The sequence below is a fragment of the Rattus norvegicus genome, chromosome 4 (genome assembly GCF_036323735.1).
Source record: "Rattus norvegicus strain BN/NHsdMcwi chromosome 4, GRCr8, whole genome shotgun sequence".
NCBI lineage: Eukaryota > Metazoa > Chordata > Mammalia > Rodentia > Muridae > Rattus > Rattus norvegicus.
This window is the reverse complement of record NC_086022.1, coordinates 117,468,030-117,489,069: the sequence shown is the minus strand read 5'-3', so window position 1 is coordinate 117,489,069 and position 21,040 is coordinate 117,468,030. Positions and strand designations below refer to the sequence as shown.

At 49.0% G+C, this 21,040-nt stretch overlaps 1 protein-coding gene across 7 annotated transcripts in view; it reads left to right on the top strand.

The window, feature by feature from the left end:
• Tet3 (tet methylcytosine dioxygenase 3) overlaps nucleotides 1-21,040 on the top strand; it is a 100,390-nt gene that overhangs the window by 36,426 nt on the left and 42,924 nt on the right. For all 7 annotated transcript variants that reach the window (XR_005503660.2, XM_063286845.1, XM_008763095.4 and 4 more), the window contains one exon: nucleotides 18,291-20,445. Coding sequence is in view for 6 of the 7 variants with exons in the window: in XM_063286845.1 (XP_063142915.1) it covers nucleotides 18,291-20,445 (2,155 nt within the window). In the remaining variant the exon portion in view is untranslated. The remainder of the gene's footprint in view (nucleotides 1-18,290; nucleotides 20,446-21,040) is intronic.

The following is a 21,040-nucleotide window of genomic DNA, read 5'->3' as shown; positions in this document are numbered from 1 at the left end:
TTAGAGCCGGTTTGCCTGTGGGTGTAGCCTCCAGTGCACCCTTGGAGTGCCAGAAGAGGTGTGGTTGCTACCCCTATGTGGAGGCGAGGGGTCTTACAGCCAGAGGGGACTGCTCAACCCCTACAGGTGATCCTTACTCATTTCTCAAACCCTGCCTAGGTAGCTCACATGTCAGTCCTTCTGTGAGGAAGACCTGCGGCCTGGTGGGTGGGGACTGTTGAAGAGCTGTGAGATTTAGAGCCCTTTTGTCACTGACAGCCTTGGACTTTGACCACTGGTTTAGTCCTGGCTTTTGTGTTTGCAAAAAATGTAACTCGAACTCAGACACTGGAAGACCTTTACGGGTCAACTGTCAACTTTCCTCTTTTTAAGACTGTGTAGTTTTGACATAATTTCATAGTTTCCAAGAAGGAAGACTATCAAGGCTGTTTCCATCTACCTCCACAGGTGTTAGTGCTTTGTCACACTTCCTCCTTCTCTCCTCTCATCTTTCTGTGGTACTGGGAGTGAACCTGGGGTCTTAGCGGTGCTAAGCATGTACTGTATGTAGTACGGGTCATCCTAGCCCCTTTCTCTGAGGTGTTTGAGTCATTTGAAACGTAAGTGTCCCAATAACCAGAGTCGAGGGGGGCTGGAAAGATGGCTTAGTGGTTACAAGCTGCTCCTGGGCTCTGACTTGGTTTCACAGCACCACGGAGCAGCTCACGAAGGAACACCTGTGACTCCAGTTCCAAGAAATCTGACTGCTGGTGTGCATGCATGTGGTACACAGCCATACAGGCATGCAAAGCCCTCATACACATAGGCTAAAGTGTGCAACTGTAGTCCTTTGTGAATTTGCAGAGACCACACACGCGCTGCTGGTGTCTGTGCCGTTCCTGTGGAAGACATTTTGACCTATTACAGACCACAGACCACCTTCTCAGCCCTTCTTCCCCCCCCTTTTTTTTGTTGTTGTTGAGACTAGGTCTTTCTGAGTTGCCTAGCTGCCCTCAGACTCCCTCTGTAGCCCAGGTGTGACTTGAATTTGTGAACTTTTTTTCCTTACTGAAAGCTTTTCAAGTAGCTGGGCACAGGTAATAGCACTTTACTGCCAGGCCTGGGTTTTGTTTTTCTCAGGATTCTTCATTTGTGTTGTTGTTGTTGTTTGTTTGTTTGTTTTTAAAGTGCCCTTTAATCTAGATTCTGAGTTTTTCCTTCTTAAAATTCCTTTTCGCTTAAGTCCAAACTACCTGATTTTTGTCTCAACTCTAAAGCTAAGTAGAGTTGATCAGGTACGGGGATGGGAGTTCTTTTTTAATGCTGATAAGGTGGGGCCTAATTCAGTAAAGTGATTTGCTCTGAGGTGTGCAGCTGGGCAGTCTTAGAGGAACTGGGTGGGGGAATCTGGTATCTACCGGTCTGGCTCCCTGTCCTCAGGCCTGGAGTCTGGGCCACTAGCTAAAGTCCACAGGCAGAGGGGTAGGGCAGGGCCAGCCCTGGGAACTGCCTGCCTCATTCTTACCTTCTGCGCCTCTGTGTGTTTGCAGTGCCGGGCCATAGCCTGTGCCCCACCCCTTCCCTGGCTGGTTTGGAGTTGGCTTGGGATCAAGGCTGAAGCTTGGGAGGGGAGGACTTTAAAACTCTAGCTACTGCCCGCCCCTGAGAACAGCACTGAGGAACAAGATCTCTACCCGGAGCCAGCAGTTGCTGCTTTTCCCAAGAGGAACTCCCTCAGGTTAGGGGCTGGACTTTGAGCCAGCTCCTCCCCACCTCCACAATTTGGGGCCTCTGTTTGGGGACTTGTTCTTCCCTAACCTGAGAAACGTGTCTAAACGCTGTCAGGAGTGTGAACACTGTCATGACACTGTCACCCACTGCCTGGGTGAACAGGTGGCAGGCTCACCTGCCCTCATCTTCCTCCAGGTGCGGGACGTCTGGAGTAGGTCATTTACATTACAAAAGGGATGCTTCGGGGCCAGTTGACCCTCTGGTTATCTCGCTGTAGCCCTCCCCTGGGTGGTGGGTGTTAAAAGTAATTTGTAGTTCTTTTCAGTAATTGATTAGCATTCACTTTCTTGCCCGAACCCCCGCTGAGAGGCTTCCTCCCTTCAAAGCCCTTTGGCTAGGTGTGAGGAGGTTTATCTTTTGTGGGAAAGGAACCTCCCTCTCCCCTGGGGTGGGTCCCTACGGTCCTTTAACCTTAAGGAAAGGGCACAAAGTTGAAATGGCTTTCTTGGTTTTCTGATCAGTCTTTGCTGCTGCCAGCCACTGCCACCCCCGCCACCGCTGCTCTTGCACTTTTGATTGTGTGCTCACACTTAAGCCAAGTCCTCCCCTCCCGCTTCAGCTTTGCCTTACAGCCTCTTACAGAACTGGAGAGGAAGGTTTTATCTAAAGCACGCACGCTCGCACACACGAGAACCTGTGGGAGTTGAAGGATAACTTTCTGGAGTTATTTCTCTCCTTCCATTCTGTGGGTCCAAAGGGATTAAGCTCAAATTGTCAGACTTAGCAGCAGGTGCTTTTCGCCCACTGAGCCATCGCAGTGGCCTCACTACTGCTGCTACTGTCCCCTCCTCCTCTCCTCCTGCTCCTCTTCCTCCCCTCCTCCTGCTCCTCTTTCTCCCCTCTTCCTCTTCCTCCTCTTCCTCTTCTTCATCTTTCTCTTCCTCTTCCTCCTCTTCTTCCTCCCCTCCCTCCTTTTCCTCTTCCTCCTCCTCTTCCTCCCTCCCCCCCTCTTCCTCCCCTCCTCCTCCTCTTCCTCCTCTCCTCCTCCTCTTCCTTCCCTCCTCCTTTGTTGACATATAATTCACATAGCATTAAACCGACCCATTTAAACTACACGGTCCAGCTATGTTTAGATTGCATACCGCATACCACTTTGTCTCATAATATCTTATCACCTTCAAAGAAGCCCCATGGAAATAGCACTCAGCTCCTCAGCCCCTGGCTGCCATGAATGGATGCTCTGCCTGTGGATTTGCCCAATCTAGATATTTTCATATAAATGGACTCATTGTGTCCCCCCTCCTTTATTCTTCATGTTCTCAAGGTCTGCCTGAGTGTTAAAAGTTCATAATTCAGAGTATTCCTTTGGTCGACTAGCCTGCATTTTGTTTGCAAGTGGATGCACACCGGGGTTGTTTCTACATTTTGACAGTTAGGAGTAGCACTGGAATAGATAATCATACACAAGTTGTGTGTGAAAGTGTTATTTTTCTATTTCGTTCTTCTGACAGGGTGGCATTGTATAAGCCAGGCTGGTCTTGAACTCGCTCTTGCCTCAGCCTTGAAAGTGGCTGAATACAGATGTGGGTCACCATGCCTGGCTAGCACGCTCGTTTGTAAACTGGGTCGTCTTTTTATTACTAAGTTGTATGAGGTTTTATGCAAATAGTCACTTATCAGATGTCTGATTTGCAAGTCCCTTTTGGTATGCCCCATCTCTTCCCCCCTACCCCCCCACGGTGTGTGACTACCCACATACACATACAGCTAATGGATTTCTTTGAAAGAGACATTTATTATTAAGAGGGTGGCTCATGGGAATTGGTTCTGTCCTTCCACCATGCGGGATCCCAGGGACCAAATATCGGGCTGATGCCAGCAAGTGCTGAGCTGTCTCTGCCACTCGGAGAAGCCTTTGAATTGGTGAAGTCTGGTGTCTCTTTGTTCTTTGCTCCTCATTGTTTGAGTGTTATGTCTTAGAATCCATTGTCTCATCTGGGGAAGTGGTGTATGCTTGCCTTTTGAGAGTTGTGTAGTTTTAGTTCTTAACACTTACATGCTTGGTTCCTCGTGAGTGGATTTCTGAACCTGGTTTGAGAAATAGGCTCAAGTCCTGTTTCCGATGGTATCTGGTTGTTCCGCTGTGCATCTTGAAAGGAAGACTCTCTTCCTACTGACCTGTCTTAGCTTTTTTTTTTTTTTTAATTATCTTTTAAAACATTTCATGTATTTGTGTGTGGGTGCGTGGGTGCCAGAGACACACTTGTTAGAGTCTGTTTCCTCTTTCCACCATGTGGGTCCCAAGGATTGAACTCAGTTTGTCAGGCTTGGTGGCGAGCCACTGTTACGTGACCAGCCCCATGCAGTCATGTGACATGTTTATGCCAAATGAGTTGGCTAGATTGGTCATTATAGTTCTTTATGTAAATTGTTTGGGATCAGTTTTTACATGATATAAATCAGTAATTTTTTAAAAATCACATTTATAAGATACAATATAACATTTCAGTCCATGTGAGTGATGCTTAGTGATCAGACCTTGGTAGTTATCAGATCTTTATCGAACACCATTTCTTTGTGTTGCAAGCATTTAGTATTCTAGTTTTTCAAAAATTTTCTGAATGTTTTGCCTTTGTGCATATACATGCGGTGCCTACAGAGCCAGGAGAGGATACTAGATCCTGAGGAACTGGAGTTACAGACAGTTGTGAACCACCATGTAGGTGCTGGAAATTGACCTTGTTTCCTCTGGGAGAGCAGCCAGTGCTCTCCCCCGCTGGGCCATCTTTCCAGCCAGGCTACTACCTAGTGAGAAGTGTGGAGTTAACTGTTTACTGTAGTTACCCTACTGTACTGTAAAACGTCAGGAGTTGCTTCTCCTCTGCCTGCACTCCTGAGCCTGTTGGTCATTCTCGCCTGTTGTCCAAGTTTTTTTTTTTCCCTAATCCATCATAGGTCATTTTGTAAAATAAAAGCAAATTACTAGAAAAACAAGTGTGTGCTCATACACGACAGTGTCAAATTTTAAAGCAAGTTCTTAAAGTGAGCACTCCTGGCTTGTACTCTCATCTCGACATGGATTGATGACGAGATGACGAGATTCAGAGCAATGCTGTCCCCAGGATGCTCACAGGACTTGACCATATGCTGGGCATTCTTAGACCTGTGTTTCCGAAGCAACGCCTTGCAAGAACTGCGGGTCTGGGTGCAGTTGTCTCCTCCCTCCCTCCTGTCTTGAAGGACAGTCTTCTCCAAGGTTTGCTAATGGTACAGCTTCCAAACTCATCCAAATAAGGTTGGCCATGCACTGATTGACACTCTGCCTGTGATCAGGGTTGCTTCCTACAGTGTCTGTGGCCAGTGGTGGTGGAATTATAAAGCCAAACAGATGTAGGAAGAGGTTTCAAACAGACAGCCCACAGCCCACCTGGACAGTCAGTGTGTGCATGAGAAGTGTGAGGAACCATTATGCAAAGGTTTATGGCCTGCTAAGGGGAGACTTAATGTAAAAACCCCACTGATTATCCTCAATGGCCCCAGTTTTTATAACTGTGTGCTGCATTAAGCTAGTGAACTCCAAACTAAATTTTAAAAGGTGCCAAATACAGACAAGGCCTTCTTGGCTTGGCCTTGTGTGCACGTCCCACTGCATCTGACAACGAAGAAAGCCTTCCTCCCCACAACTTCCCAACAACTTCACCACACTGTTCCAGCTCTTCCTTACCTTTCCCTCATGACCTCACTTTATTCCCTGGAGCTGTGCACCAGGGTTTCCCAGGCTCTGTAATGAGTTTAGCGTATGCCTTTGATATTTCTACCAGTCGGCACACAAAAGGCAGCTTCAAAGACAAGTCCACAGTCAGTGGCTCTTTCATTATATATTCAGAGTACGAGGACGGAGGCCTCTGCGCTCCCGCACATTTTAGTGTGAATGTAAGACAAAATCAAACATCTAACAACTGCCAGGCCAAGACAAGGACCCTGCTCTATTGCCACAGAGTCCTGGTGCCTAACAGTGATGCTGACTGTGTATTTGGAGAGATGGTTTATGATTCTGTATGGCTAGATGAAAGGGGCCTTTTTCACGTGGGTCCTGGGGATCTGTGGTGGACCAACTGCTCTGTCTCTAGTCCTCTATTTCCCACTCGGAAAACTTATGACTCCACCCGAGTCTTTGAGAAAGGAATGCACAAAGGAACAGAACAAGCTCTTGGAGAGTTTGAGAGCGATGAAATCTGTCAATAACTTTGAGACCCTTCTTCAACTGTGGGAGTTTATTCTCCCAAAGAATTATAATCGGGTGGCAAGGAGGCTGTGGCGGGCATCCACATTGCTGCTGTTGATGTTGGATTTGGCTTGTCACCAAAATCGATGCAGAGTCAGGAGCATTGGAAGGTTACGTTTAAGCCAGAATTGCTTGCCGCATGCAGTTTGTACTTCCTCTCAAAGCTGTTAGCCTGCCTGCTTCTCCTCAGTCTAGTCCCCCTGACACACCTGAATTCCCTGGGCTATGACGGGTTTGAGATTCCTTCAGGAAACAGTCGTGGGGCCATTCACTAAGGCTGGCTCTGTCTGAGGACTGTGGTGGTAGCAATGTTTGCTTGCTGGTTTCCTGAGCCTTTTAAGAAGGCTTTTTGAGGCAGGAGGTGGTGGAGAGGCTGGCAGTAAGCAGCTGTAGGTGGGGCCTCACTAAGCCACGGGCATTCTGCTCCAAGGATGTGCACTGTGGGGCTGGCCGGATGGCCCTGTGGCCAGGGGTGTAGGCTACACACTTCTGGGGCTGTACTTTTGCACAGCTGCCTTGAGCCTGCTGTGCCTGGGAGTCACCCTGGTGGACTGACCTGGTTCTAGTGTGCTGGAGACTTAGCCTACTGCTCGTCTTTTGATGTGGTCAGCTCAATTTCCTCCACTACTAGCTAGAGGCTGTGGGTGGGGGCCTGGGGACCCCCACAGGCCAGGGCTCTACACTGGGCTGCTGCTGTGCCAGGGGCTGGCTGCAGGTCGGGCTTTGAAGTTGTCAGGCATAGCACCCATGGCTCACCCACCCCCATCTCCAGACACACTTCAGGTTTTCCCTACTGGACTCCTGCATGAGAGACCAGTTTGTATCTATAAACAGCACAGATCCTCTGGAGTCTTGTAGTCGGACTTTGTGTTCATAGGTTCGTGCATGTTTTTGCTGTTGGAAATCTATCCTTCACTCCCTTCCCCCCACTAAAGAAAAATCAAGTGTAATAAGCTGTGAACAAGAACCTTTTCTGGGTGCTTCCTCTTATGCACATGTGCAGACATTGTACATGTATGATAATGAATCATTCTAAAGAGAAAGTTGAATGTGCACACATACTCTGCCACCCTGAGCCAAGCACTGTACATACATGTGTCCCTGCACTGTCAGATCTGTTTTTGCTGTGCGTTGTTAAAGGTGTGGAATCTTAAGTCAGGCAGTGTTTTGAATTGAATCCCCCCTCCCCCACCTCCAGAAAGCATTCACTTCCCCATCAGGAGAACATTTTCCTGAGGATGGGGTGTATAGCTCAGTTGGTAGAGTGCTTGGCCACATCCAGGAAGCCCTGGACTCAATCTCCAGCATAAAACTGGGTGTGGTGGCATTTGCTCATAATTGAAACATTCACAAAGTGGAGGCAGGGGGATTAGAAGTTCAAGGTCATCCTCCCTCCACAGAAACTGTGAGGCCAGTTTGGTCTACACAAGACCCTGACTTTTGAATTAGTATGTAGAGAACACAGGGGCGTTCTGAACTGTCGTGTTTTTCACTGAACACGTTTCCTGTGTTTTTTTTTCTATACTTTACAGTTTCCTGTTATCACTTTAAGTAATTTTAATTTTTCTGGTGTACATTAATATATACACACGCCATGATAATGTCACAGATAAACCTAATGGGATAGGTACCGCTTACATGTGCTTTCCTTCTAGTCCATCCCTGCCTTTGTCTCAGAGACTCAACGTTTGCCATGAATTGCGTGTTTATCTTTCCTTCTTTTGAAGTGTCTGTTTTACATTTGTGTTCCCTTAGATTTAATTTCACTCGCTTAGTAGAAGTCTTTAGAATCTTCAGAGTGTGTGGGCGTGTGGGCGTACGTAGGCATGTGCACACCCGAGCCCTTTTGAAGATTAGTCTTTGTACTTTTGTTAGTTTGGAACAGGGTCTTACCACGTAGCCCAGGCTGGCCGCAGACTCACAGAGATCCATCTGCCTCTGCTTCCCTGGTACTGGGATTAAAAGTGTGCACCACCATGCCAGAATACGGCTAGCGCTTTTAAATACATACGCATGCACGCATGCACGCACGGTGCATGAGGATGTTGGGGAATAAGTTGTAAGAGTCAAATCTCTTACCCTGTGGGTTCCAGGGATGGAGCTTGGGCTGTCAGGCCTGGAGGCAAGTGTCATTATCCACAAAACTCTCCTTTCCCCGCTTTTCTAATCATCTAATTTGTGAGATGCTCTTCCAGCCCTGTGGTTGGCTCGTTCCATTGTTTATGACTCATCCATTGTGAGATTAGTGAGCTCTTGGGATGTCCTCACATGCTGCTTGTGATGGCCAAAGCTGCTGTGAATTATGGACCTCGTGTGTGTGTGTGTGTGTGTGTGTGTGTGTGTGTGTGTGTGTGTGTGTGTGTGTGTGTACATGGTTTCTCTGGAACTACAGGGCCACAGGACGTGTTTATTTGACATTAAGCATAGTCCACAAATGTTTCCAGAATGATCATCCTCTGGCCTTTTTGCTGGCCTGTGTCAGGAAAAGCTGCTGCTGAATCCCTTGGACACTCAGTGTTGAGCCAGCACACCCCAGCCTGGTGCTGGTGGCACGCACCTTTGATCCTGGCGAGGCAGAGGCAGGTGGATACTCGTGAGTTTGAGGCCATGTTGAGTTCCAGGACACCTAGGGCTACACAGAGAAATCCTGTCTCAAATAAAGAGCCCCACACCCTTTGTGGTACCTGCTCCGTGCATTCCTGTGATGATGCTGTCACGTTTGCTTAGTCCTTACTACCCTCCGCCTTTTACAGATTGAGGAACCAAGGGTTGGGGATTTAGCTCAGTGGTAGAGCACTTGCCTAGCAACTGCAAGGCCCTGGGTTCAGTCCCCAGCTCCGAAAAAAAGAAAAAAAAAAAGAAAAAAACAACAACAATAACAACAAACAGATTGAGGAACCAGAGGAACAGATGTGTAAAGGGACACATCTAGGAAGTGGCCACGGCAAGAGTCTCACCTTGTTTTGTTTTGTTTTGTTTGGGACAGTCGTGATATGTAGCCCAGGCTAGCCTCAAACGTCAAACCTTCCTGCCTCAGCTCTTGAGTGCTGGGATTGCAGGCATATGCACGTCAGACCTGACATTATTCTGATTTTACTATTTTTTTAAACTTCTAATTTTATCTGTGTGTATGTGTCCCTGCACGATGTGTGCCGTGTGCATGCCTGGTGCCTGACAGGCCAGGAGACCATAATGGATCCCCTGGTACTGGAGTTATAGTTGTGAGCTGCCATGTGGGTGCTAGGAATAGAACCTGGATCCTCTTCAAAAGCAGCCACTGCTCTTCGCCTCTGAACCATCTCTGCAGCTGCTGGGCTTCCCCCACCCTCACCCCACCCCTCCCTGTGTCTCTCTGTCACTGTCTCTGTCTCTGTGTTGTGTGTTTGTGTTTCTCTAGTAGAATATTTTTCATATGTTAACCTCCCCCCCCCCTTTTTTTTTTTGATAAGGACAAATAGAGCACTTTAAAACCACACCTGTGTTTCTGGAACACTCAGGTTGTTTGTAACTCTTTTCTGTTAATGCTTCAGTAGAAACCATCCTGGCATTTGTAACATTTTAACTTCTATTGCCTTATTGTTTTTACATCTATTGAAGTGAGTTTCAGAGTGCTTAAGAATGACGGCACTGGGGGCTGGGGATTTAGCTCAGTGGTAGAGCGCTTACCTAGGAAGCGCAAAGCCCTGGGTTCGGTCCCCAGCTCAAAAAAAAAAAAAAAAAGAATGACGGCACTGTATGATGAGGAAACGGTGCTCACGTCCTTGTGTACTGTACGGTGCCTGTAGCGTTTGAGAAGATTCCATGAGACAGGAGCGTGGGTGCTGAGCGTGATGCCCAGGGTAGGGTGCTCCAGCACAGCCCTACAGGTCTCCTCTCAGCTTCTGTCCTCTTTGCAGGCCCATGAATTGCTACTGGGTCAGAGGGCATGAACCCTCATTGTCCAGTCCGTGCGTCTGCCAAATGCAGCAGAGGTTTGCCACAGAAGGCAGAGTCTTGGCGTTTTCCTAAGCATCTCTGTCACCGAAAGACCTGTGCTTCCCTCCATTTTGTTATAGGAAAAGCAGGAGGTTTTTAAATGCTGTGTTGATTACGTGAAGAGCAACCGTGAAAATCACTTCTAACCCCTCCCCAACAAGAAATGACTCTGCCATCATGCAGTGGGTCAAAAAGTTAGACATGACCCTCTTGGGCTTGCAGTCTGCAAAGGGGGGTTACACCCCTGGGGCTCACTAGCGTATGTGCACACATGTGCACACATACTCCTGCCAAATTGGGCAGCTGTATGTGTCCTCTGCCAGGGCCCCCTAAAAGTCTCTCCATTACCTACCAGCTTTGTCAGCAAATCTCTGGAGGGTAAGAAGGGCCCTCTGAAGAGATGAATAATTGATCAGCTCTATAGAATGCCACGAACAGGATCCCTGCACCCTGCACCCTGCACCGTGTTCATTTGGAAAGGAGGGGAGGATGTTTGCCTCCTGTAGAGAAGCCTGAACTCAGCCGAGGGAGGGAGAGAGTGGGGCTGCAAAGTTCAAGTCTTCCAGCAGCTGCTCACTTGGCTGAGTGGAGGAGCTGAAATGGGTTTGGGGTGGGAAGATCTCGGTGGGGAGGCACCCTCTATCACCTCAAATTCTGGGAGAATTCACCCCAGAGAGTCCACCATGAAGAGATGGGCGTTTGTAGAGGTTGATGGGAGCTTGCTCATTCTGGCTGCCAACCCCTTGGACGGGTTTCTGCTAACATGGTGTGAGGCTGTCAAGCAGCAGGCCAGCCCTGTAGCTTGTTCCTCTTGTAACTCAGCCTCCAGCCATGGCTGAGAAAGGATGAGCACAGCGCTTTGCTCCCTTGGTACCTCTCTTCCAAAGCAAGTCCCTTTGCTTCCCACTGGGTACAGTATCGCAGAGCTGGTGTGCACTTCACTGGAAACCAGGAAGAAGTTAGGAAAGCAGGGTTGCGGCTGAAGCTGTCTCTGGTAGTGACTCAATTATATGGAGAGTAGAGAATCCACCTGTCCCCAGCCTTGCCCAGCACCAGGGCTTCTGGACTCCCTCCGTTGGGGGGGGGGCATTGTACTGCTATTGAACCCCTGCAACTGTCTGGGAGACAGTGGTGGAGATTAGGGAGCCCCAGAAGGGAGTTCTCTGTAGGGGGTGAGGCAGTCAGAGGAGGGACATGATCGTCCTGTTGGGCAGGATGCAGAATGACATTCTAGCAGAGGCTCCTGTGGTTCTGGAGGGACACAGGAGTGGTACAAAGGGGGAGCTCTCAGCTTCTGGCTCTCACAGCTCCTCAGGAGGAGACCAAGCTGAGGACATCTCTATACCCCACTGATGTTTACTACCTCCACTCTCCCAGAGACAAGTCTCTGCTGCTCCAGACAAGGGGAGCACACACTAACCTGGGAAAGACCTAATGGGGATCCAGAGGGTTGTTGACATTACAAGTCAAAGAAGAGACCCAACAGGTGTGAGAGGGCCCCAGGAGAGCTGACTGGGGTGGGGTTTGTAGCCAGAAAGGGCAGCACCAGGACCTTTGGCATCCTGTTGTAGCAGAGAAACCGTAAACTATGCCCGGAGCCTCAGAGGGTCTTCAAAGCTTGGGGGAAGATGCCAATCAGCCAGCCAGCTCTGCGGGAGGCAGAGTTACAGGTTCCAGAGGTGACAGTAGCCTTTTCCCTTAGCAGCTCAGGGCCCAGTTGACTGTGCATCCCAACGGAACAGTCTGCACATGGTATAAAACTCTGGCCTGGGCTCTGCAGTAATCTAGGGTAATCAGGCCTGGTAAGGAAGACTTCACCCAGTGAAGTGTTTCGTTCTTTATGTGATGTTGGTATTTTACCTCGTGACTTGCTTCATACCCAGTCTTCTTCTCGTGCCTTAGTTCAGGCCTCATGCCACAGATCTGGATAGTTATGGTGGTGTCTTTGGAGCCTTTGGGTCACAACTTTTGGGATTTAGTGATACCTGAAGTCACCCACCCCTACCCCTGTAAGTCTCAAGCTTTTCGCTGTGTCCATACTGCTGTCCCCAAATCTGCTTCCTTCCATTTTGGGTCTGATGTGTGGTTGGAGATTAAACCCAGGGACTTATATATGAAAGGCAAATGCTCTCCTGACTTCAACAGCTTAACCATGCCCAAAGCCTTCCAGGTTTCCTCCATTCCTGCTTGTTCTTTCCTTCCCTCTGTGAATCCCTCTCCCTCCTCCCTCTTCCTAAATACTTGTCTATGTCTCCTGTCTCATCCTAACTGTCACCGTGAGAGGAGCCTTTCTAGACTCCCCTATGCATAGCTGTCTGGAGAGAGCTGGTATCTTCCTTTCCTTCCTGGCCCAAGTGCACCCGAGTACACAGTGCCGTGTGCCTTTAGGATGTTCCCAGCCCTGTGCTTCCCCTTGCGTCTGCTTCAGAAGAAACGTTTCTGACTTCAGAGGGAAGGAAACCCATGTTCAGGAAGAGACTGTACCCTGCTTAGGCTGTGTTGTAGCTGTTTGTCAAACTGTTGGGATCCATCAGTTAAAACGTATTAGCCTAGACTTAAAAGAAAGGCAGGAAAGAAAGGGATGGGACATATCATAGCGGTCGCTCTGGTAAGGTCAGAATGTCTGAGAAAGGCATGGGCTGTAGGGCCTGAAGGAGCTACTGCACCCCATTATGGGGAATGGATCATTAGCTGTCAGTCTTTCACTCAAGTGCTCGCTGCTGTGTCTCCTGTGTATAATTTGCATAGACATGGTGTAAGTACAAGGCTGTATTTACTGTTTGATTTTTTTTTTTTTCTGTCTCTAGCCTCTTGACCTATTGACACCTGGCCCGGCCTATTTGTCCTGCTGGCAGGTGGCACAGTCACTCTGTGTGAATGGTTTATCCCTCCTGTATTCTGTGTCTGCTCTGAGAACAGCCATGCCGTTGCTGGTGGTCAGGGTCTGGGCTAAGTGTGTTCGGGTTCGTAGTCTCTTACGAAGGGGATTGAAACAAAGACACACTCAGATTGCAGAAGGAACAAGGGAGCTTTATACAATGGAGAATGACAGAACAGGCCCGATTCACTGGCAAGGCGGACTGCATGAGTGACGATTCTGAAGGGGCCTGACTACTGTTGCAACTTCCCTTGGAGAGGAGGAGAGGTTTGGGCACTAGAAGCATAGTTCTGGGCAGTTCTGTTTTACTTGACAGCTTTCAAGTTATATAACCATTTCTCTACCTTGCGTGTCCCTTCCCATTTGATTTTAATTAGATACATATCCAGTTAGGCATGACATGGTAAATAAAGTTCACTTTGAAGACCATTTGCCTGATTGCACATGTAATGTAGTCCAAACCAGCTCAGGCCAGAATGTAGATCTATACCCAGACCCAACCCAACCCAAGTATGTTTAAATAGGATTTAAGATTGATGGCCATTGAGGTAAGAAGAAACTTACTCTACTCAGAGGGGTCTCTGTGCAGCTCAGTGCATGCAGGGGTCCTTTGTTGGTTATGCATTCCTAGGTTTAGAGAGGGCTATGTGTGTGTGCTTGGTACATGTAGGTAAAAATGGTTATCAGGCTGCCAGGTGAATTATTAGAGGGGGATGTGGGTAGTCCAAACCAAGCGGAGTTCCAGGTTGCTAAACTATTCTCTATGCTTTCCTATCTCACTGTGACAGACCTCTAGACCCCACCCCGTCAGTTGACTCACCAGCTTGTACTCTGAATATGACTGGGCCCTAGTGACAGGCACTTAGAAGTGGGCGGGCACTCTCCACAGCTGTCCTCAACAGAGTTGTGGCAGACATTGTGAAACCTGAGCATCTTCACATGGAGATGTAACTAAAAGCCTGCAGGGGGCTTGGCAGGTAGTAGCACAGGTAAATGATAATTGGTTTCAGGTTTTCTGATTATTCAGGAAATGATCCCTGACCACTGGCCTTGGCTTCAGAAGGCTGTGCTGGTGCTTAAGACCGTTAGATTCTGTATAAGCAATAACTCCTTTCTGAGGTAGACAAATTTGCCAAGTAGAAATGTAGACCTTCAAGAAAACCAAGGCTTCATGTATCATTCTATCTTTAAAATTGTCACAAAAAACAACCCCCACACACATCCACACACACAAAAGCCCACAAAAACAAAACAAAACACAAAAGCACTAACTCTGGTCAGATCAGCTAGGCTGGGTCTGTGCAGTTATAGCTCTGACCTATGCATCATGGTACCTCAGTATCTCCTGCTTCTTTAGCCATGTGACACACAATGGTGAGACAGGCTGAAAGGTGCGTGATGGGCTCCTGTTGAACCTAACTCCTTATGGTCTATGTAACCATTCAAGAATACATTTTGAATACTTTGAATCCACTTTCAAACTCGGGACTGAGAGTTTCCAAAATTGCCTTCAGTGCTCATTGGCCTCTTCCGCTGACTTGTTCCAAGCTCACTGGCAGGTGTTGAGAAATGTATCCGTGGGGTTTGTGAACCAGGACACTGGAATTGCGGTTTTCTTATCTCTCCCACGCATGCTGGCTTTCTTGCTTTCCCTCTATGCCTGTCTTACTTTTCCCTTTATTCTCTTTTTGGTCTGAAAAGTATTTTTCCTTCTCTGGGAACTGCGTGGCACGTAGCCAGCCTTAGACCTTCCTTCTTATTCACACACCAAAAATAACTTTTAAAAATCCCTTTTCGTTGTCTTGACCATTTTGGGGAAGCCTCCGCTCATGTAGCATTAGTCTTCCTGACATTGTTTTTGTGAATCTTGATACTCTGGTTTTTTCTTGGTTATGCATGCTCCTCTTTTTGTCCCTTTACACTTAAGCATGTAAAGTTGGACTGCTTCATGTCTGTAAGCTGTAAGTTTCCAAAGTGAGCAGTGGCCATAGGATACACTCTTAGTGCTTGTTTTTCCAGCAGGTATTAAATGGCCAGTGGGGATAGTTTGTCCTTGAACTGGAAGAGTTCAGCTATACCGGCTCTGGCTAGGGAAGGCATAGGAATCCCTAGAATTTAGACATTGCCTCACACACACCCTTGTGGGAGGCAGCTGCATAGATAGTAATCAGTGAAAAATGGGGAAGAAGCCACAGTGCCTTAAGGAGTCCCGGAGATAGAGGTACGGCTAACTTGGGTAGGAGTAGAAGTAGTGCATTAAGAGTAAACCGCAGTGACCAAGGAGAGGCCAGAAACCCTGGGGACCACATGCTCAAAGTTCTGAGACCTTAGCAAAGCACGTGGGTCCTTTGTGGCCAGAATAGGAACCAGTAATGAGGAGGTGGGATCTACAGGCTGAGGCTTCTTTGCAACAGCCCGGTTTCTCAGTGTCTGCCACCATTCTGGAGCCTGTGATGGCTGTGTGTGATCATGGGGACCCTGGAGCCTGTGATGGCTGTGTGTGACAGTCGTGGGCCTGGTGTTATCTTAGCCATCTTCTTAAAGCATTTTGTGTGCCACCCAAGAATTTTTAGCTTTATTTTGACAGAATCTTAAAACATACACAAAATTGTAAGAATCATACCTGGAACTCCCATGTACCCGAAATATTTATATTTTTTGCTTTATTTTCTTTTTCTATACATTCTTACATATACATATAAACATTTTATGATTACCTGAGGTTTAGTGTCCCTATACTGCTAAATACATGGATGTGTTTGCTCTAATAACAAGGATATTTATTTATTTATTTATTTATTATTGTTTGTTTTAACAGTTTTGTATAACTGGGTAAAAGGTGGCTCACACCTTTAATTCCAGTACTTGGGGGGATGGAGGTGGGCATAAGCAGGTGGATCTCTTGAGTTTGAGGCCAGCCTGGCCTTACAGAGTGAGTCTAGGACAGCCGGGGTTACGTAGAGAGACGTGGTCTCGAAAAACCAAAATAACCAATTTGTATCTGTATCTGTAAATGTAAGTGTGCCCATAGAGGCTAGAAGGGGTGTTGGATCCTGTGGAGCTGGACAGGTATTTATGAACCACCAGATGTGGGTGCTGGGATTTGAACTCTGGTCTTAAGCAGCAAAGACTCTTTAACTGCTGAACTGTTTCTTCAGCCCCTAAATCGGATTCTGTAGTTCTGACCGTTTCCTTTTGGAGGGGCCATGCCAAGGACTAAACCTAGGGCCTTGCACATGCTAGTCATGTGACTCCCCACTGTGCTTCAGCCCCAGAAGCCATTTCTTAATCTAATTACAGTGATCCAGGTCAAGATTAGGATGGACCAAGCATTATCCTGTCCCTGTTGCTATTCAGATTGTATCTGTAGGGCACCTGCTGTTTTCCCTAGTTAGAGATCTAACCTGTAAACATGTATTCCGTTTACATAAAATGGAAGAAGCTCTTTCTTGATTGTAGGCTTTGTGAGAACACTTCAGGTAGTATGTAGAACCCTGCAGTTCTCTTACCTGATCATTTCCCCACGAATAGACTCAGGTTCTACATTTCGGTAGGCATTGTCTGAGTTGTGAATCCTCTGTCCCATCCAGACCTTGGTGTCAGTGTGGCCGTATTGTAAAGGTAACTGTAGTGGGTATTTCTGATTAGGAAATACCTTGGACCGTAAGGCACGCCTTAGGTCTTGAGGACTTTTCTAAAGAGGCTACAGAGTGTTGTTCCTTGGACTCTCTGAGTCTATACTGAATAAAAAGGAAGAGTCAGCATTCCCCTCTCTGCATGTCTGGTCTTCTAACATGTAAGCCAGTGAGGATGTCACACCTTTAGTGCCACAGCTGTGTGAGATCCTGCCATTAAACAGTAAGTACCTGTGGTGGGTTGTTCCCACAGGCTGAGCCAAAAGCAACCCCACCCCCTCTTCTTAGGTAGTAGCTTCTTGTCAGTTAATTCGGTCACAATGATGTCATTAAAGATGAGTTGTAACATTGGTTAATTGTTAATAGGTTGGTTAAGGTGTTGTCTTCACTAAAATTCCCCCATGTAGCTGGCAACTTTTTCCACTGCTGTGAAAAAACAAACAAGTAGAAAGATCTTGAAAGTTTAACAGTTTCAGAGGATTCAGACAATAGCCACTTGGCTTGGTCACAGTGTCTGAGGCAGACCATCACGGTAAGCAACAGCGGCAGAGCAAAGGGGGCTCACCTCGTGGAGCTGGGAAGCAAAGAAAAGGACTTGGGTCCCCTCTGACCTGCTCCCAGTTAAGCCCTAGCTCCTCAAGCCCATGGCTTCCCAGCAGTGCTGACTACAGAGGTAGATCACTGGACTCTGCACCAGCTGCCGTGATCTTCGAGGTCATCAGTAGCTGTCAAACCTGTGTTTCACCAGGCTCCCAGCTACTGCTGCCCGTGCCCCGGAATCTGTCCTTCCTTCTAGGGTTTTCCTGGTCTTTGGTGGAGAGGAAGGACTCTCTTTTCAAGGGATGAGTCTTGCAAATGTAATGTCTTGTCGTTTTTCACCTTTCCTGCTTGTCCATGATGTCCTTTAGGCCACTTCAACCGCCCTTTCTTTCCCTTTCCTGTGCTTTCATGGGCATCAAGCATATGTTTAATGGTTGGTCCTGGGTGAGACGCCTGAATCTTTTCAATCAGGAACTCAAACACCAAGAGCCCAACTGGCTCTCATGGAGTGGGGTCAGTCTCAACATGGGGGCAGGGCTAATCTCAGTTTGGAGCTCAGTAGAATCAGCCATCAGGATTTCCCTCAGGCCTGGGGCTGTGTGTGTGGTATGTGAGCTCTTTCTCCTAACTTGAGAGGATTTAACAGGAAGAGAAGTGAACTGTGTTTCCTCCCTAGTAGGAGCTGTGACTGATCCCCATCCAGGTCAAGTGTGAAGGCTTTCCTGTTCACACCATTCCGTATTGGGGTTGGTTAGTTTTCTTTCCCTCCTAACACAAAAATAGAATAGACAGGGCCTTGGAATGGATGATTTTGTCTATCGGAAGCTTAAAGGCCGTTGGGGTTTGATCTGAGCTCTCACAGGGCTGGTGGCACTGAGAACTTGACATAGAACCTCTTTGTGTGCTTGTGTGTATGCATATGTATGTTTGTGTGTGTGTGTGTGTGTGTGTGTGTGTGTGTGTGTGTGTGTGTGTGTGTGTGTAAGGAGGTCCCATATGCCTAGAGCCTGCTAGGTAGACCAAGTTGGATAGTTGGCAAACTCCAGAGGATCGGACTACCCTTCTTCAGCTGAGATTATAAGTTGGTAAAGCCAACTAAAGAGTGAAGGTTTATGAAGGTATAGACTGAGGCTCCCACAACATCCAGGAGAGAATTTGCAAGGAAAGAGGGGTTTGGAAGTATACCTGGATAGTGTGAATCAGGGTGATACTTTACAAATAGTGTGGTTTATGTTTTTCCTTTCCCCCCTCTCTGTTCTCTCTCCAGACAGGCTCAGAGCTCAGCCCAGTTGATGGACCTGTTCCAGGTCAGATGGACTCAGGGCCAGTGTACCATGGAGATTCAAGGCAGCTAAGCACCTCAGGGGCGCCCGTCAATGGTGCTAGAGAGCCTGCCGGACCCAGTCTTCTGGGAGCTGCGGGTCCTTGGCGGGTAGACCAGAAGCCCGACTGGGACGCTGCCTCAGGCCCTGCTCACACCGCTCGCCTGGAAGATGCCCACGATCTGGTGGCCTTTTCGGCTGTGGCCGAAGCTGTGTCCTCTTACGGGGCCCTTAGCACCCGGCTCTATGAAACCTTCAACCGTGAGATGAGTCGTGAGGCTGGGAACAACGGCAGGGCACCCCGGCCTGAGAGCTGCTCTGAGGGCGGTGAAGACCTGGACACGTTACAGACGGCCCTGGCCCTGGCGAGGCATGGCATGAAACCACCCAACTGCAACTGCGATGGCCCAGAGTGCCCTGACTACCTCGAGTGGCTGGAGGGGAAGATCAAGTCTGCAGCCATGGAGGGAGGGCAGGGGCGGCCCAGGCTCCCAGGCACTCTGCCTCCGAGTGAGGCTGGCCTTCCAGCCCCAAGCACCAGACCACTCCTTAGCTCTGAGGTCCCCCAGGTACCTCCCCTGGAGGGCCTGCCTCTGTCCCAGAGCGCCCTGAGCATTGCCAAGGAAAAAAACATCAGCCTGCAGACAGCCATCGCCATCGAGGCCCTCACACAGCTCTCCTCAGCCCTCCCTCAGCCTTCTCATTCCACCTCCCAGGCTTCTTGTCCACTCCCTGAGGCCTTGTCCCCTTCTGCCCCTTTCAGGTCTCCCCAGTCCTACCTCCGGGCTCCCTCGTGGCCCGTGGTTCCCCCAGAGGAACATCCATCCTTTGCTCCTGACAGCCCAGCCTTCCCTCCAGCAACTCCAAGAACTGAGTTTTCTGAAGCATGGAGCACTGACACCCCTCCAGCAACACCCCGGAACTCCTGGCCTGTACCTCGCCCAAGCCCCGACCCTATGGCTGAACTGGAGCAGCTATTGGGCAGCGCCAGTGATTACATCCAGTCAGTATTCAAGCGGCCTGAGGCCCTTCCCACCAAGCCCAAGGTCAAGGTTGAGGCCCCCCCTTCCTCCCCTGCTCCAGCACCATCTCCTATTTCCCAGAGGGAGGCTCCCCTGCCATCTTCAGAGCCCGACACCCACCAGAAGGCCCAGACAGCGCTTCAGCAACACCTTCATCACAAGCGCAACCTATTCTTGGAACAGGCCCATGATGCCTCCTTCCCTACTTCCACAGAGCCTCAGGCTCCTGGTTGGTGGGCCCCACCAGGCTCACCTGCCCCACGGCCTCCTGACAAACCACCCAAGGAAAAGAAAAAGAAGCCCCCTACCCCAGCTGGAGGTCCTGTGGGAGCAGAGAAAACCACCCCTGGGATCAAGGCCAGTGTCCGAAAGCCCATTCAGATCAAGAAGTCCAGGTCCAGGGACATGCAGCCCCTCTTCCTGCCTGTTAGGCAGATTATTCTGGAAGGGCTAAAACCCCAAGCCTCCGAAGGACAGGCACCTACACCTGCCCAGCTCCCCGTCCCGCCCCCCGCCTCCCAGGGTGCTGCCTCCCAGAGCTGTGCTACCCCTCTACCCCCAGAACCTTCTCTTGCGCTGTTTGCACCTAGTCCCTCTGGGGACAGCCTGCTGCCCCCTACTCAGGAAATGAGATCCCCCAGCCCCATGGTAGCCCTGCAGTCAGGCTCCACTGGTGGCCCCCTTCCCCCTGCCGATGACAAGCTGGAAGAGCTCATCCGGCAATTTGAGGCTGAATTTGGGGATAGCTTTGGGCTTCCTGGCCCTCCTTCGGTGCCCATTCAAGACCCTGAAAACCAATCAACATGTCTCCCAACTCCGGAGAGCCCTTTCGCCACCCGCTCCCCCAAGAAGATCAAGATTGAGTCTTCAGGGGCTGTGACTGTGCTCTCAACCACCTGCTTCCATTCAGAAGAGGGAGGACAGGAGGCCACTCCCACCAAGGCCGAGAACCCACTCACACCCACCCTCAGTGGCTTCTTGGAGTCACCTCTTAAGTACCTAGACACACCTACGAAGAGTCTGCTGGACACACCTGCCAAGAAGGCCCAGGCTGAGTTCCCCACCTGCGATTGTGTCGGTAAGTCCATTCGAGTGTTAGAGGACATGGTGGGCAGACCCTTTACTGAATGCCTACCACTGTGCTATGTCCTGGGAAACAAGCTGACAGGCAAGTAGGAAAAACCTGAAGGAAACTGGTACCAATGTAACTGAAGCCCTCCTTGGGGAGGCTGTCTTCATTCTTTCCTGTTGGTGCCATAAAATACTCAGCTAAAAGCAATTTAAAGGGAAACAAGTTTACCTTGGCTCACAGTTTAAGGGTGCAATCTGTCATGTCAGGGAAGTCAAAAGAGAGATGGGAGTTTGAAGCAGCTGGGCACGTGGCAACCACAGTCGGGAGATGAATGTACACTGATGCCCTGCTCCCTTCTCTCTGTTAACATAATCAGAATGTCAGCCAGAAAGTGGTGCCACCTACAATCTGTTGGCCTTCTTCCTCAGTTTACACTCCCTTCCCGTGCCCATAAGGTCTGTGTCCTGGGTCATTCTAGATTTGGTGAAACTGACCTCACAGAGACCTTGCTGCAGGAGGTGGTGCCTTTGCATGGGCCATCAACTAAAAAGGAACTGTTCTAGGAGTTAGGAGTGCCCGGGGCTGAAAGTAGGATTTGTTT